Source organism: Anguilla rostrata, chromosome 16, assembly GCF_018555375.3.
Source record: "Anguilla rostrata isolate EN2019 chromosome 16, ASM1855537v3, whole genome shotgun sequence".
Taxonomy (NCBI): domain Eukaryota; kingdom Metazoa; phylum Chordata; class Actinopteri; order Anguilliformes; family Anguillidae; genus Anguilla; species Anguilla rostrata.
Window position 1 is genome coordinate 27,402,351 of NC_057948.1, and position 14,774 is coordinate 27,417,124.

At 45.1% G+C, this 14,774-nt stretch overlaps 1 protein-coding gene across 3 annotated transcripts; it reads right to left on the bottom strand.

Moving 5' to 3' along the window:
* Window positions 1-377: 377 nt before the first annotated feature.
* Window positions 378-14,762, bottom strand: znf821 (zinc finger protein 821). Of its 3 annotated transcripts, none has more exons than XM_064312549.1 (6): window positions 14,584-14,762; window positions 6,916-7,047; window positions 6,532-6,653; window positions 5,747-5,845; window positions 5,418-5,584; window positions 378-4,637 (listed from the first exon to the last, which is right to left on the bottom strand). In XM_064312549.1, exons 2-6 carry the CDS (start codon window positions 7,004-7,006, stop codon window positions 3,866-3,868), a joined length of 1,251 nt encoding a protein of 416 aa, XP_064168619.1. In that variant the 5' UTR covers window positions 7,007-7,047; window positions 14,584-14,762; the 3' UTR covers window positions 378-3,865. The 3 variants fall into 3 exon arrangements, with proteins under 3 accessions (XP_064168619.1, XP_064168617.1, XP_064168618.1); XM_064312547.1 differs by having other exon boundaries at window positions 14,236-14,762; XM_064312548.1 differs by having other exon boundaries at window positions 14,223-14,762.
* Between the last annotated feature and the right edge of the window lie 12 nt (window positions 14,763-14,774).

A 14,774-nucleotide genomic window follows, 5' to 3' on the forward strand; every position in this document is an offset into this window, starting at 1 on the left:
TTATGTAGCTTTCCAAGTGGTCAGAATTCATTTATGAAAGAGCCTTCAATGCTAGCCTCAAAGACAGGACTTTTATGACAAAGGGAAAAAAATATAGCGTCTTATTTACCGTTCACCTTTGTCATCATATCCTGTTGCATACCGTGTCCCCGTCTAAAGGCTGTTTTTATTCAGCTGTGGTCTGTTTTGGGATGATTCTGACAATATGCAAGTTGCAGGTCGTTCCATTGTCTTGTCCTGCTAGGACACAGTGCAATTGTGTGGAACTGAGGAACCCAGTGGTTTTCAACATGGCATGTTCCTATTTGGAAATGGGCTCTAGTTGGGAGGTTAAACTAGAAAGGAAGGAGACCTGGAGCCACAGAGAGCACTGCACATTAGAGAAAATGTTAGTTTATTCTCACATTCTATTCTCGCCTTCGTTATAATCTATACATCTGTTAATCCAGTAACAGAGTGGTTCCCCGCTTGGGGCTATTCACAACACGTGACGCGACGGATCTATCATAAATAATGTTCTCCCTTCATATTTTCTCCATTTGTATTGGCCACTTTTTTTTTGTAAACATGAATAGTAAAATAGTATCCAGATAAAGTAACAAAATGACTGAATTTAAGCAATATTGTAAAATCCCCCATTTTTTGAATTCTAACAAAAACAGGCAGGCAATATAATAGCAGAACACTAGCTCATATGTAACAATCCTAGAACAAATGCAGTTTACGACATGCAGTATCAACCTACACCAGACTGTAACTCCAGGTTACGCTGACAGCCACTCCAGCACTAAAAGTCTTCAGAGTTTTTTTCTTTGCAAATGCATAAAATGCTGTGGCATTTCAAATAAAATCGTTAAATTTACACAATTGTTTGAGAAGTATAACACATTGACTCAATAGCCTTGTCACAATGATTTCACAGATCTTGAAATGTACAGTAGTTGGTGTGTGTGTATATATATAATTTATATATATGTATATTCTAAATAAGCAAAACAAAAAGGCAAAAACATTTTGAAGGTGTACTGGTAGTTTTCAGAACTGACATTTTTAACGGAGTATGTGTTACAGTAGTTCTTTATCCAGAGGCCCTGTTGTCTCTTCAATTGTATTCTAACACTGGATAAGCCCTAGAACTGGAGCAGATATGTTCTAGGAGACTTGGGAGGGAATTTCACCGATGCTATAGAAATGTGTCCACACAAATTTTTGATTTGGTACAGTATTTACTAAAGGAAACCATGTAAATGAACAAATCTGCAAATCTGAGCTTTAACATTATTACTGCAATTAACAGAGACACTCTTGCGAATGTGTTGATAACACATCTTAATTTCAGGACAAGGGACAACTCGACGGAAACTTCCCATGAGATGTGAGCTCCATTGTAAACTTCAGTGAGGTATGAGCCAGACGCAAGGCCCCGTAGAATGGTGAGGCAGTCCCATGTAGTTGGAATGGTGATTTTGTGTGGCATCGTCTGATGTTTTCTCTCGTCCAGTATTGCATAACTTGGGAGCCCATAGGTTTTTACCTTTCCCCCCCCCCCCGAGATCTCTTAAAAGGTCACGTAGTAAACAATTTTCAAATGTGTTCTCTTCAATGCTAACCATATTTCCCAACAAATACAGCGGCCGTGGCAATGCTCTCGTGCTTGAAAGTTAAGAGTGCTTTCCCCAGGCAATTAAAAATATGCAATTAATAATCTTTTATGAATTTGCAGCCATGTGAGATCATGTGAGGTAGTTCATATGCATGTATTTGCATATTCCCCTCAGTGTTTGCAGTCTTGCATTAGAAATGCATATGCTTTTAAGACTACCCAGAAAACTCCATCAGCCTGCAGTTTTATCACATTTCACTTAGGCGGAATGCAGGTTTGGTAAATGTGGATGTGCAATTCTGTTGCATGTGATGAAGGTTGTGCACGTATCTTACCCAACACAAATACTTAAAACTGGGCCCGTGGGGAGACAGAGTTTGCCATAACCACACCTTTGATATGATTATGGTTGTAGCATAGGAAGAAGAGTCACCCTAATAGCTCATCTTGCACCAGGGTGCTGAGTTAAGTACTCAAAGGTCCTCCATGCTGCATTGCCTGAGTTGCACAATTCATTGTATTCGTGTCCATTTCTTAAATCACTATCTGCATAGTTAAAGTAGATTTTTCCATGGGTTTGAATAAAACTCCTGTTGCATAACAGTTAGAACCTACCCGAGGTATCAACTTTGCTATAAAAAATAAAAATGTAAAATTAACTAAAAAAGAATAATAATTCTAATTACCTGGGACAGTTTCAGTCTCATTTCCCATGTATTTTTCAACGTTTGTTGTGTTTTGTTGCATTTAAGCTTCATTCAAGCTAAATGGTCAAGATGCATTTCAACTGAGCTACATTTACAAACATACCATATTGAGAATAACCCTTTAGTAACAAACAAACAAACAACAAAAAAAAAAATTACAGCCAATCAAAGGACGTCTAAAGAAGTCCTCAGCAGTTGAAAGCCAATAACCCCCCAATCGTGACGACCAGGAGTGATTATCTCAGGCTGAACAGTTTCTCTGATAAAGTGGCATGGGAGAACTATAACGATAACCTTGTGATGAAGGCAATGCCATCACCTAAAACGGCATTCTTAGACGTTGGCCCCGACTGAGCTTACCGAGGTAATAACCAGTATTAAGAGCAGCAGAAGAAAATTGCATTTTAACGGGCCTCCTCTGCAATGTGATGAATGCCAGAGTGATAGACTTCCTCTATCCAGATGAAAGACTCGGCAGAACCGGAGGCTGTATGCAGTGGGTACACTATGTGCAAACTGGATTCAGAAGGGTCAATGTGACCGGTAAAGGCAGTGAGCTCCAAGGCTTATGGAGAAGATAACAGAATGGTCAGGTTAGGAGAGGCTAGCGGGGGTTTAGAGGAATTGCATTTTTCCTCCCCCCCTCCTCCCAGAACCAGAAACGCAGGTCTTGCTGTTTTTTCTGTAGTGTACAGAAAGAGCTGAGGTGGTGTGTGGGTGTTATAAACGAAACATTCAAAATCACTAAATTCATCCTCTCTTAGAGTGCCACATAGAGATTCACTGAATATTAGCAAAGGAGAGGGTAGTCTCTACCTTAAGTAAGGGCATCCTGGGATGGGTGAGCTAGGTAGTTTGGGAAGAGGAGGTGGGAGTTGACGCAGCCTTGATTGTAAAGTGAACTTGTGTGTGTGTGTGTCTGTGTGTGTGCCCGAACAGCCAATGTCCCATGGGCCTGTCTGGGTGCGAGGGAGTCAAAAACGAGGCCAGGGGGCAGAACGGGCACTGCCAGGGCCCGGTGCCAGGGCCCAAATGCGAGGTAGAAGATTCAGTGGATATGAGCTGGCAGGTGACTCACGTTGGCAGCGTACGGGAGGAACAGCCAATAATCTGGTAGATTCGGACAGCAGGGGGAGGTGAAGAGAGTGGGCGTTTCCCTCTCGCACCACCTGTAGGTCCGTGTGCAAACCGATTCTCCCACAACGGGGATGAGTTGCTGTCCATTGCGGGGGAGTGTCAGGTCTGTAGGTCCATCAGTCCAATACAAACAAACAGCATAATGTCTTTAAAACATGCTTCTTTATAACAGAATCCATAAGGTCTTTACCCTGTCTTTGTTTTGTTACAAGTTCACATTGTTTGTTGTCATTAATAGGAGTCATGTTTTGTCTGGATGGGCAAGGTGTCTGTAGTCGAGCAGTGAGGACCAGGCAGGAATAGTCGCACACGAGCGCCTCCAGCGTCAGGGCAGGGGGGTTGCATCGTGGCTCGGCTGGTCCAGTCTGAAGACTCGTGCGGCCTTCCTTAGGGGCTGTGCGCGCGACGGCGTCGGCGGCTACGGCAGCTTCATGAACAGGCTGCTGTCCAGGGCGGGGCAGGGCATGGGGCAGGGGAACTGGAAGAGGCTCATGTCGGCGGTGAGGGCGGCCATGGCGGCGGGGTCGTGCTCGATCTGCGTGCGCAGCGACGGGTCGATCTTCTCCAGCCGCCGCTTCAGCCGCTTGGCCTCGCGCTCGCGGACCAGCCGCGCCTGCCGCTTCTCGGGCGTCTCGTTGGCGCGCTTGAGGCGCATGGCCTCGCGGTCGCGCTGCAGCCGGCGGGCGCGCTGCTCCTCCGTCTCCTGCATGCGCTGCAGCCGCTTGGCCTCGCGGTCGCGCAGCCGCCGCAGCTCCCGCTCCTCGGCCGACTCGCACGCCCGCTTGGTCTTCTTGGCGGTGCGCTCGCGCTCCAGCCGCTGCATGCGCGCCTCCACCGGCTCGTTCTTGCGCCGGGCCGCCCACTTGCGCATGGACGGCGACTGCGCCTCCACCAGCTGCTGGTAGGCCACGCAGCTGTTGCACACCAGCAGCACCCCGGCCGGGTACACGGGCATGGGGCTGAGGATGTCGGGCAGCGGGGGCAGGCCGGCGCTGGAGGGGCTCAGGGAGTCGGGGAGGGACGGGAGGGAGGGCGCGGAGGACAGCAGGCTGTCGGGCAGCGAGGGGAGCGCAGGGCCCGGGCTGGAATCGGGCATGGAGGCGCCGCAGAGGGACTGCGACATGGGGCACGCATCCTCGCTGCCGCTGTTCTCCAGGCTGCCGGTGCCGAGGACCTCCTGCAGCTTCTCCCTACACAGGAAGCGCAGGAGAGATGGGAATATTCATCTACACAGGAAGCGCAGGAGAGATGGGAATATTCATCTACACAGGAAGCGCAGGAGAGACGGGAATATTCATCTACACAGGAAGCGCAGGAGAGACAGGAATATTCATCTACACAGGAAGCGCAGGAGAGACGGGAATATTCATCTACACAGGAAGCGCAGGAGAGACGGGAATATTCATCTACACAGGAAGCGCAGGAGAGACAGGAATATTCATCTACACAGGAAGCGCAGGAGAGACAGGAATATTCATCTACACAGGAAGCCGCAGGAGAGACGGGCATATTCATCTACACAGGAAGTACAGGAGAGACAGGAATATTCATCTACACAGGAAGTGCAGGTGAGACAGGAATATTCATTGACTTAAGCCAATTCAATAAGCCAATTGTGCTTTAGTGTAATATCCATTAGTACAAAAACCCTTGTGTTTAGTTTCATCGCTTAGTATCTGTCCTTCTCTCACAGTTGTGTAGTGGCTGAGTCTAGTCAACTTTGTGCTGAATTTCTATTTCTATGCTCTGGTCACCATAGCTACCCTCTATTTGCCACGAAGGCCTTGTAAGTCGCTTTGACAAAAAAAATGAATCCGTCGAAGAATTAACCAGCGATATGCGACTGTTCACTGTTCTGCCAAGCCTGACCACTGCCACCCAAACCACAGTGAAATAAAGATTTTTATTTCTGTCTGTTAGGCGTGAAGTGTGCGTGTGACTGCAGAGGGTCCCGCGTGTTCGGGACACACCTGTTGAAGTTGCTGGTGTCGGTGAAGCGTGCCCCGCACACGGCGCAGTTGGACAGGCGGTCCGCGGAGTGGATGAGGAGGTGGCGCCCGAGGGAGCCCGGCGAGCTGAGCGCCCGTCCGCACACGGGGCACACGTAGCTCTTGCTGCCGCCCACCATCGCCGTGTGCTGAGGAGGAGGAAGGAGAGCGCGCTGTTCACACGGTGACCTCCCTCTCTTTAGGCCTAATCTGCACCTTCTCCGCACTGCTCTGTACCACATACGAATATGCACATAAAACAGTGGTGTCCTGACAGATGGCGTACATTGTGCAGCTGGAAAGATGCTTACCTGGTACACGTGTGCTATGAGCTGCTCAGGGCTGCTGAACTCCAGCGTACACAGAGGACACAAGTAGCCGTTGGCCAGGTCTCCCCACTCCTCGCTCTCCTGCAGGACACCACAGGCACCATTTTACACAACTGCCTGATGGTAGGCCACAGCACACTGATGGTCCAGCGCTAGCACACTGTCAAAGCTCGCTTTTCCGCCTGCATCCAGTGAGTACAGCATCTCTCCTGCATTACAGAGGCATACTTCTGCTCTGTTATCTCCCTTTGGCCCCACACATGCTGAGCACCAGGATTACAAATGACTGAGGATATAGAACTGCTCTTTGAAGCTGGTCAGCGCTGTGACAAGCAAATGAAATGCCCTAACATGCACCTGTTACCATGCAGAACAGTGCTTTGGAGAGGACTGAAACGATTTAAGAATGTTCTCAGACATCAATAAAATTAATTTGTTTCCCTTTTTTGTTCTATGTTCTGATTTGCTGGTCATCTGTAGATAGCTCTATCAGAAGAAAACCGCTTCTACTGACAGTTCTGGACCAGACTGAAGAGGAGGACAGAACAGAGGACAGTATGAGTCCTTCCCTCCCACTTCAGTGACCAGGTGAATATGGCACTATGTACTGATCTGAGTTAAGAACAGCAGTGCAGGAATCAAGTGTGCAAAGTGAGGTTACAAATAAAACATGTGAAGGGTGACAGGAAGCAGGCAGAAAGGTCATTTTGGCTGTTTAAGGAGACGCAGACTCCAGCCCCACCGCAGGGTCCCCTGGCTGTGCTCACCTCCTTCACCTCCCCCTCCTGCAGGGGGCACTGGCCACTCTTAGTGCCCGTCATGTTGTCGTCTGCTGAGGTGCTGGAGGACGAGTCCTCACCGGGGTTGTCCAGGTAGCTGTCACTGTCTTCTACAGAGACACAGGTGGCCTGTTACTGTGGCTCAAGTGCAGAACTATCCTCACTGGGAAAGGTACTGACCCTGGCTCAACTTGAAATTAAAATGAAAATACTGAAGGCAAAAATTCTTCAAAAGTACATATGATAGAAAAAAATGAAGAATATTGTTCATTTTACATGCGTTAATATGACCCAAACAAAAGTTTTGGCCGATGCCTGATGTACTGATGAAGGCAAATTAATCAATTAAATCAAGACTCTGAGCTTAGCTACCTGTCACGCTGTCCTGCTCTTCGGCCTCTTGGGAATTGTTGCTGTGGCACTCGCTGTCTTCGGCGTAGTCGTCCCTGCCTTCCATCTCCATAGCGAGCTCAGGGCTTTCCAGCCCCACGGAGGGGAACAGCCCTGAGGCCAGAGGGGAGGCGGTCAGCATGATTGGCACGCTGGACAGATTGCATGCTCTGAGCTTAACGTGGGCGAAAGCCAGGAGGCAAAGCCAGCTCCCACTAGTACTGATGGAAGCTTTCAATTAGCCCCGCGGGCCTCAGAGGACCCAGACGTGAATGTGAGTCTCAAACGAGTTTAAGAGCTGCTGTGCTGCTGCAGTGTGGAGTCTGCTGCACCACAATTGCATGAATATTATACAGCACAGACGCTGCTGGCTCAGCACTTAACACCCAGACTAAAGATATGACGGAATGAGCCCAGACTCACCAACTGAAGCACAGAAACTGCAGTGCCAACACGCATAGAAAAAGCTTTGAGGCGTAGGTATGCTTGCATAAGTCCTATGATGTTAGGTCAGTACATTGAGCAATTTGACATATGCACCCAGACACCAAACCCCACAGAAGTGAAACATCGCACAGACACGCACGCATGCACGCACACACACAAACCCCAGACACACACGCACACATACTCACAGCCCCCACACACACACACACACATGCATGCATGCACACCCCACACACATGCACACACACACTTACACCCCATACACACACACGCTGTTATTGATTGGCATGCGAAAACCCTTCTTCGCTCCTGTAGGTTTCCTGCCTGTAAGCCAGAGATCCAGCGCAGGCCTGTTAGCCCTCTCAGCCGTTCCCCTGTGGAGACTGCTCTCCTGCAGACATGGTAAAATGGCTCTCTCCTGGCCCCTTCCTCGCTCTCTTCCTGTTTCCCCAGGCTCTGCCCTGTCTGTTCCCCTCAGGGACCAACGCGCTGCCAGCAAACCCAGCCAAACAAACCAGGAGAAGGATATCGGCATCACTCGCCACAGTCTACGGTGCGTTTCAAAGCTCTACTTTTCTGTTTGTCTGGTACAGCACAGTGTAGGTGTGTGCGTGTACTCAGAGAGGAAGGCATTCTGTAATCCAAACAAGCAACCCCCCGCCCCACACACACACATGCAAACTACTAATAAGAACTGCATCTATAATACTGTGTCTAAAAAAATCATGCGCTGGTATAACTATAGTACTGAGCTATCATACACTACCTCAGATCCTTATCTTAGACACTCAGCAGGAAGAAAAGGCATTTGATTCTGAGCCTGTACAGTCAGGAACACCAAAGAACTCATCAGAAATTAAAACTCCACAATGATACACTTGTTTAAATTCATATTGCACCTGATCCATGTCTGTACTCTATATGTCCCTGGGGGAAAGCACTTTTTTTGGGGTCCAGAGTAATGAATAGGGATATATAAATACCCTAATTATGGGGTTAACTGTCCTACCCTCTGTGATGGAATCGCTGGACTTTATCCTTTATTATATGTAGACAGTTTTCTTTGTTGTCCTTTCATAGTTCTCAGACCTGCTACTCTCTTCCTCAGAGCTAATGACACACCCACACAAGTATCTCTGTGCTCTGCGGGCCAGTGCTGCTATGTCCAGCCAAGGGGAAGCTTTGGCCCTGCTCCCTAAGGGAGCCCACAGTATTTCACACCTTTTATTCTGCTTGGTAAAATCTGAACCTAAAATGACAGAGACTTCACTCTTATGCAGTCACATGCAGCTCCTCTTGCTCCTCATCAAGACTCAATCAAATTGTGCTTTGCCCGTTCAGTGACGCCACGTTTGGCAGAGACTCGTTATAACCTTCAGTAATGGCCCTGAGAGCATGGAAATACTGTGCAGATACAGGCGTGATGGGAGAGGCCTTCTCTCGCCATTTCACTGGGCTCGACGGTTCTTTTGTTACACTTAACAGACGTGCATTAAATAAAGCAATTTCAATGTATTTCTCATGGCCACAAAAGGGCTCCTTTCAACCAGAAGATCATTTCTGAGTGCCAAACTACGAACCGCTGTGACAAGCCGGCTGAACAGAACACTGCCACAGTGAGTGATGTGAGAAAAGCCCCTCCCCCACTGTCTGTACATCTGTCTCGCTCGCCCCCCTCTCTCTGTCTGTCACTCAGACGCTATCTCAGTGTGTGTGTGTCTGTAGGCAGGAGGCGACGCAGTCTCACTGAGACAAGACAAAGAGGCAAACTCGTGGGGAAACAGACAAATGAAGGTGGTTTGTGTGGGGGGGGGGCTGGTTGTAAAAACAAAACAAAGAAAAAATGACGCTCCAATCAATAGAACTCGGACCCCCATTCTGACATGCCAGAAAACATTATTGTGAAAACGATGGGGGCTCAGTCTTCTATTCGGTGTTGATTTTTACCCGCAGAGAAATGAGGGAACAAATGATTCCTGTCCCAAACTCATTACCCACTTGATTGAGTGATATTACTTCTCCTGAAAGTTTGCTCCTCTGTGGAGCCCTCCACTCTCCAGTGAAGAGCAGGGATCTAAATGGCTGTTTCAGTACTCAGTACTAGCCCAAGGCATGGTGTCGTACTACCAGTGTGGATTTTACTGCTACAATTTCAAATTATGCAAGGAACAGAATCAAGGAACTAAGCATGATCTCTAATGTAAAAAAACAAAAAACATCTTTGTACTGAACTGTGGCATTGAAGTTGGCTAATTTGACATTTGGCTTTGGAGACTATTAAGAATTTCCACATATAAAACTGATTTCAAGCTACCAACTGCAGCTCTGGAATAAAGATGTTTCCATTGCTGTTACTGGCTTTGACTGAATTTATCAAAAACCAGAAAACCTCCCAGTACAGATTAGCCTATACCTTTAACAAAGCATGCATGCTACTACATATGCTGCTACAGTACAATCAAAACCATGTCTGGGGTTGGCAAGAGACACATAGCCTACATTACACATTTACAAGACATTCAAGATGGTGTCAAAAGAAATATGGCATGTAAGTGGTTTAATGCTACATGCTAACTTAATGCTAACTTACACCACTGCTAACAGAGTCAGAGGTTTCGATATATTTCATAGTTTAAACATTCTATTTCATTGAGCAGTTTCCATCGCAACAGATTTGCAAAAGGTTTCTGCATTTCAAAACAGACAGTTTTTAGACCTCAGATCCCTGAGGGCTCAAAGCCTACTCTTGTATCAATATGAGAACTGACAAAACTAGCAAAACATTCATCGTTCAACCAACCGGTTCACAGCAGCTGGCTTCACAAACTTTGAGTGCAGCAGGCTACTTCCAATTAGCCATTTTCAAAATGAATGTCCATCTTTCACAAGTTCACAGTAAATGAACCTGTGTCATCCTATGTTCCAGTACTGGGTGGCATGTGAGCGTAGGTGTCACTTCCTCAACACGTCCACAAATGAAACCAGCAACTGATAGGCTGTGCCCCTTATGCCCAACACGGTTTAATGTTCTATGGATCCACTATGTAAAAATGTAAAAGCAATTCCAGTAGCTAGTAAAACCATAATGTTAATCAAAGAGAGGAGAATAGTGTAGGTGGTATAGAGTTCAAGTGGTGGTGTAAACCAAACTAGTGCAGTATACATTGTGTATGCCCAAGTATATGTGCAGCATACAATGCAGTTTTTACATTTGGTTTAGAAGAGGAATTTGAAGGACAGTTGTTCACTTCTGAAGATTACGTGTGGACCTATTGGATGAAATTGTGTATGCACAGATAGTGCTAGAAACCGATGCACTGATGGCCACACGTGGTGACGCCCACACAATCCACAGTAAAATATAGGCTAGTTATTTTCTCATAGCAAGAGCAGCAGTGTAGCGCGCAGTGGTTAGGGACCTGGGCGTGCAACGGCAATCTGGTAGCTTTGATTCCCAGGTGGTGTACTGCTGCTGTACCCCTGGGCGAGGTACTTGGCCTGACTTTTTTTCTGTAAATGGATTGTGTGTAAATAGTGTGTATAGTTGATACTTAAATGGCATAAATGTAAATGCAGGGAACGTCACAAGCAAAGGCAGTGTTGCAAGCCAAGCTGTTAGCGACCAAAATCAGCAGTTTTCAAGAGATGATTAAGATGGCTATGTTGTACCTTTTACATTGCATGTGATATCACAGTGACACTCCACATAATGAAAATTTAACAATTGACAGCTGGTTTGTAAGATGCCCTGCATTATTCAGTGTCTCTCCACTTTTCAATCAGCAACAGACTGCATTAACCAGTGTTCCTTTTATATTCTGGAAAAAAAACCCAAAAAACAATAACCCTGCACCAAGCTTTTTCTTGCAGGTATCCATTTCTTCACTGTCATTCTGCTGGACAAATAGTACACCCTAAACTAGACAGAATCCCTCATATTTGGGGAGTGAAATTGCTGATTCAAGAAATGGCTGCTGGCATTTGCATTAACACATCACAGGAGGATAGGTATTATTTCAAGTAGAAAGATCAAGGTTCTATTCCTTTGAACAGATACCATAAGCAAAACTCTTTCCATAATCAGTCAGTAGCTTTACAAACTAATGTCTCACACTGAAAATTGTTTTTTCAAATATATTTGTTAAATGGCTTTCATAGATGGATTCGAAAGAATAGATATTGTATTAACTTAATCCCCTTTGACAAAGGGATAAATGAATAGGTTAACTTGGTCCCTTTTGACAAAGTTGCGCTCTTGCTGTGCCTGGTTAGCAAGCTAAATAGCTAGACATCCAGGCCAATAGCTGGATTAGCTGAATATTGCTTTTGATTGGATATGCATAAATTGGAAACATCCACTGCAGAGTTCCAAGCCAAGAAAATACATTTTTGTTCCACAGAAGTTGAGCCAGAAATGCTCAAGTCAGAAACTAGCTAGCACCAGCCGCCATCTTTCATAGTTGCATGGAGGGGCTCTCAGAAGGCAGTCCTAAGGAGTCGTACTTGAGGGGATTCTTATATGCATCCACTTGCATTGCCCTGTCTGCACCTTAAACAGCCTCCTCCTTACTGGCCTCAAGAAAGTGACCATTAAATTTCTCCTCTTCCTGCTGCTTTCTATCCCTTTCAGCCTACTCAGCAATTTATAGGCTGTCTGAACTGAAATATACAGACATATGGCCAATATATGATCCACATTAGAGGTTTTGCAATTGCTCTGAGTGACGCTGTCAAACTGCTGATTAGGATTCTTAGGAAGGTCCCCTTCAAACTTGCCACTGCTCTTGCCCACTGTGAAATGAGTAGAGAGCCCATCATTTTCATCATCTCTGCTACTCAGCAGCTGTAGTCACCCCCTTTTGTCTCGCTTCAGTCACATCACTTAGCGATTTCACCCAAAATAACTGTCAAATCCAGACTGCACATCCTTCTTGGCCACGTCCTAACTTGCATTCTTTCTTTTTCTGTTGACATAAGCAAAGGAAATGAGGAACAAGGAGCACCTTGTGATTATCTGTAAAAAATGGCAGCACTTCACAGTTTGGTACTTCAGTATTTGGTCATGCCTTCTCCTGAAAACCAGTTATTTTTGCTTCTTTTATGCAATGATTGGGTTACAATGCTTCTTGTCATGCTCTTGACAATTCTTCTTGTCGCCCAATCCAATCAAAAGTGATGAGTGAAACAATCAACCAAAAAGGAGTGTGCATACAAATGTAGGCCTAATTGGCTATAAGTTATACTTACATTGCTGTTGAAGCACAAATACCAACCCTTTGGGAAGGCTTTCCCATGGGAGTTATGTACATATCAGCAATTGATTAGATGTGGTAGTGAGGTTGCTGTGATGAATAGAATGTGTCAAATCATGCAGCTACACTCGTTAACACAGCTTCTTCCAAACTGACCCACCTTGGTCCTCCTGACGTGCTTAACCTTAAGTACTTTATAAACAACAGTCAGCAAAATGCGAGCAACTGAGTCCATATACTCACCCATAAGTAACAATATTTCCCACAGAGTGATTTGTAATCCAAATGTGCTAACTTGAGTCCTCAAAATAAAGGAAATGATAGTATGTTCCTCACTACTTGCAGGTAAATGAGGTGTGATCCTGGCAGAGGCATAACAGGAGTATTTTTTTTTGTATTTCAAAGGCTTCTGCACAGACAAAATTGGTTTGACAGCAGTGCTAGGGTTTTATTTTCCTATCCGATGTAAACGTAATTAATTTAAACATTTTCAAATTAACCTTATTTTGTTTGGTTCCCGTTTAAATTAGAATTTGTCACTAAAAACAGGCATTTTGGATTCAAATAGCTAGATGTGCTTCTGTGACAACCTGGTAATATTTGTTTTTCCTGTCTTTTTATTTTCATTATATTTATTTTTAGGAGGGACAGGGGATTTTTCAGACATTATCTTGTTGATGTTACTAGCTTTTCATTTGTCCAAGAAGCGTCCCAGTTTTTGCTTCTGTAATCGGCACCTCACGTTACCTTAGAATTTTCAAATAAATCTGGTATCCCTGCTTTCTACAGATTACCTGCCCATCCGCATAAGCCGCCAGTTACAATGTAGTTAGCTAGAGTAGTATATTAGCAGGCAGTGTAACTTCAAAACATTGGTTAGCAAGCTACATCACTTAATATACAGTGTCAGTCTCATGTAAAGCGGGTACATGGTTTCAATTTAAAACACGTATAAAATGGTTAATTTAGGAATAAGGTTCCTGAATCTAGTCTCATCTAATTTAACAGGTTGTCATTACACGGCAGCCTATATCAAATTCAACAACAAATTACATTGTTGTGCGACCAAATACAAAGGTTTATGTAGATCTATAGGCATTACTGTACCACAAATTTGACGATCAGTTCTAGCTATCACATATGTATTACTGTATATAAGACATATGCCACAGGATAGCTATATTTACGTATTAGATGTGACAATAACATAGCATCATTGGGACAATGGGCATGAAATTGGCATGCTGGAGTTGAACACTGAAAGAAAGCCTAACACACATTTGCGAGCCTTCACGATTGCTTCAAAAATGTCACTGGACTCACGAACCTCCCAAAGCCTCCTAGATAACCGGCACCACGGTCGTTACAGTTGAGTTGCAAATTACAAGTAGGCTAGCAAATGTTAAGGCAGTACAAGCGTTGCAAAGCCTATAATATTACCAAAGAAAACTCGACCACAATAGTCCCGGTTGGAATAGCATAATGAAAAGCTACTTGGCTAAATGGAGCGATCCATGGAAAATTTGCTAATTCATTATTTTTCATATAAACTAAACGGTGATTCGATAAAAAATAAAACATTTACAATACCTGAGATACCTACAATTAACTTTGAAGGGGTTGGTCTGTTTTCGCCTGGACATATTATCCCCGGCCGGAAAAAATCGAATCTCCTCCTAGCCCCGACAGATTTGACGATTTCCCTGAGCGATATATAGCAATATTTACTTACACTCCTTTTGGGAGTGTAGTATTAAAAATAGCGTGCCTATGAACAAAATAAAAATGGGCTACCCGATTAAGAAATTGTCTGCCCAGTCCTTGGCAGCTATGGTACTCGGCTTGTTACATTTATGAAGAGTCGGGGTTATTTAGCTAGCTTGTTAGCTAGCTAAATGAGGAAAATCCTTTAAAATAGACACTGTGAAATAAACACAAATTGACTACATACTCGGTTGGTGATGGGCCACATAGATGTGACAAACCAGGTCATTCTATACACAAAAACGTTTGATTGATAATATCCAGCCCGGGCTAAGATGTTCTTCGCCGAGCAGCCCCGAGTGGCCCCGAAACAGTGTTGCTGTCGCTCTGCCAGAGTACTGCAGAGGTGCATTACCGAAACCACTGACATACAGAATA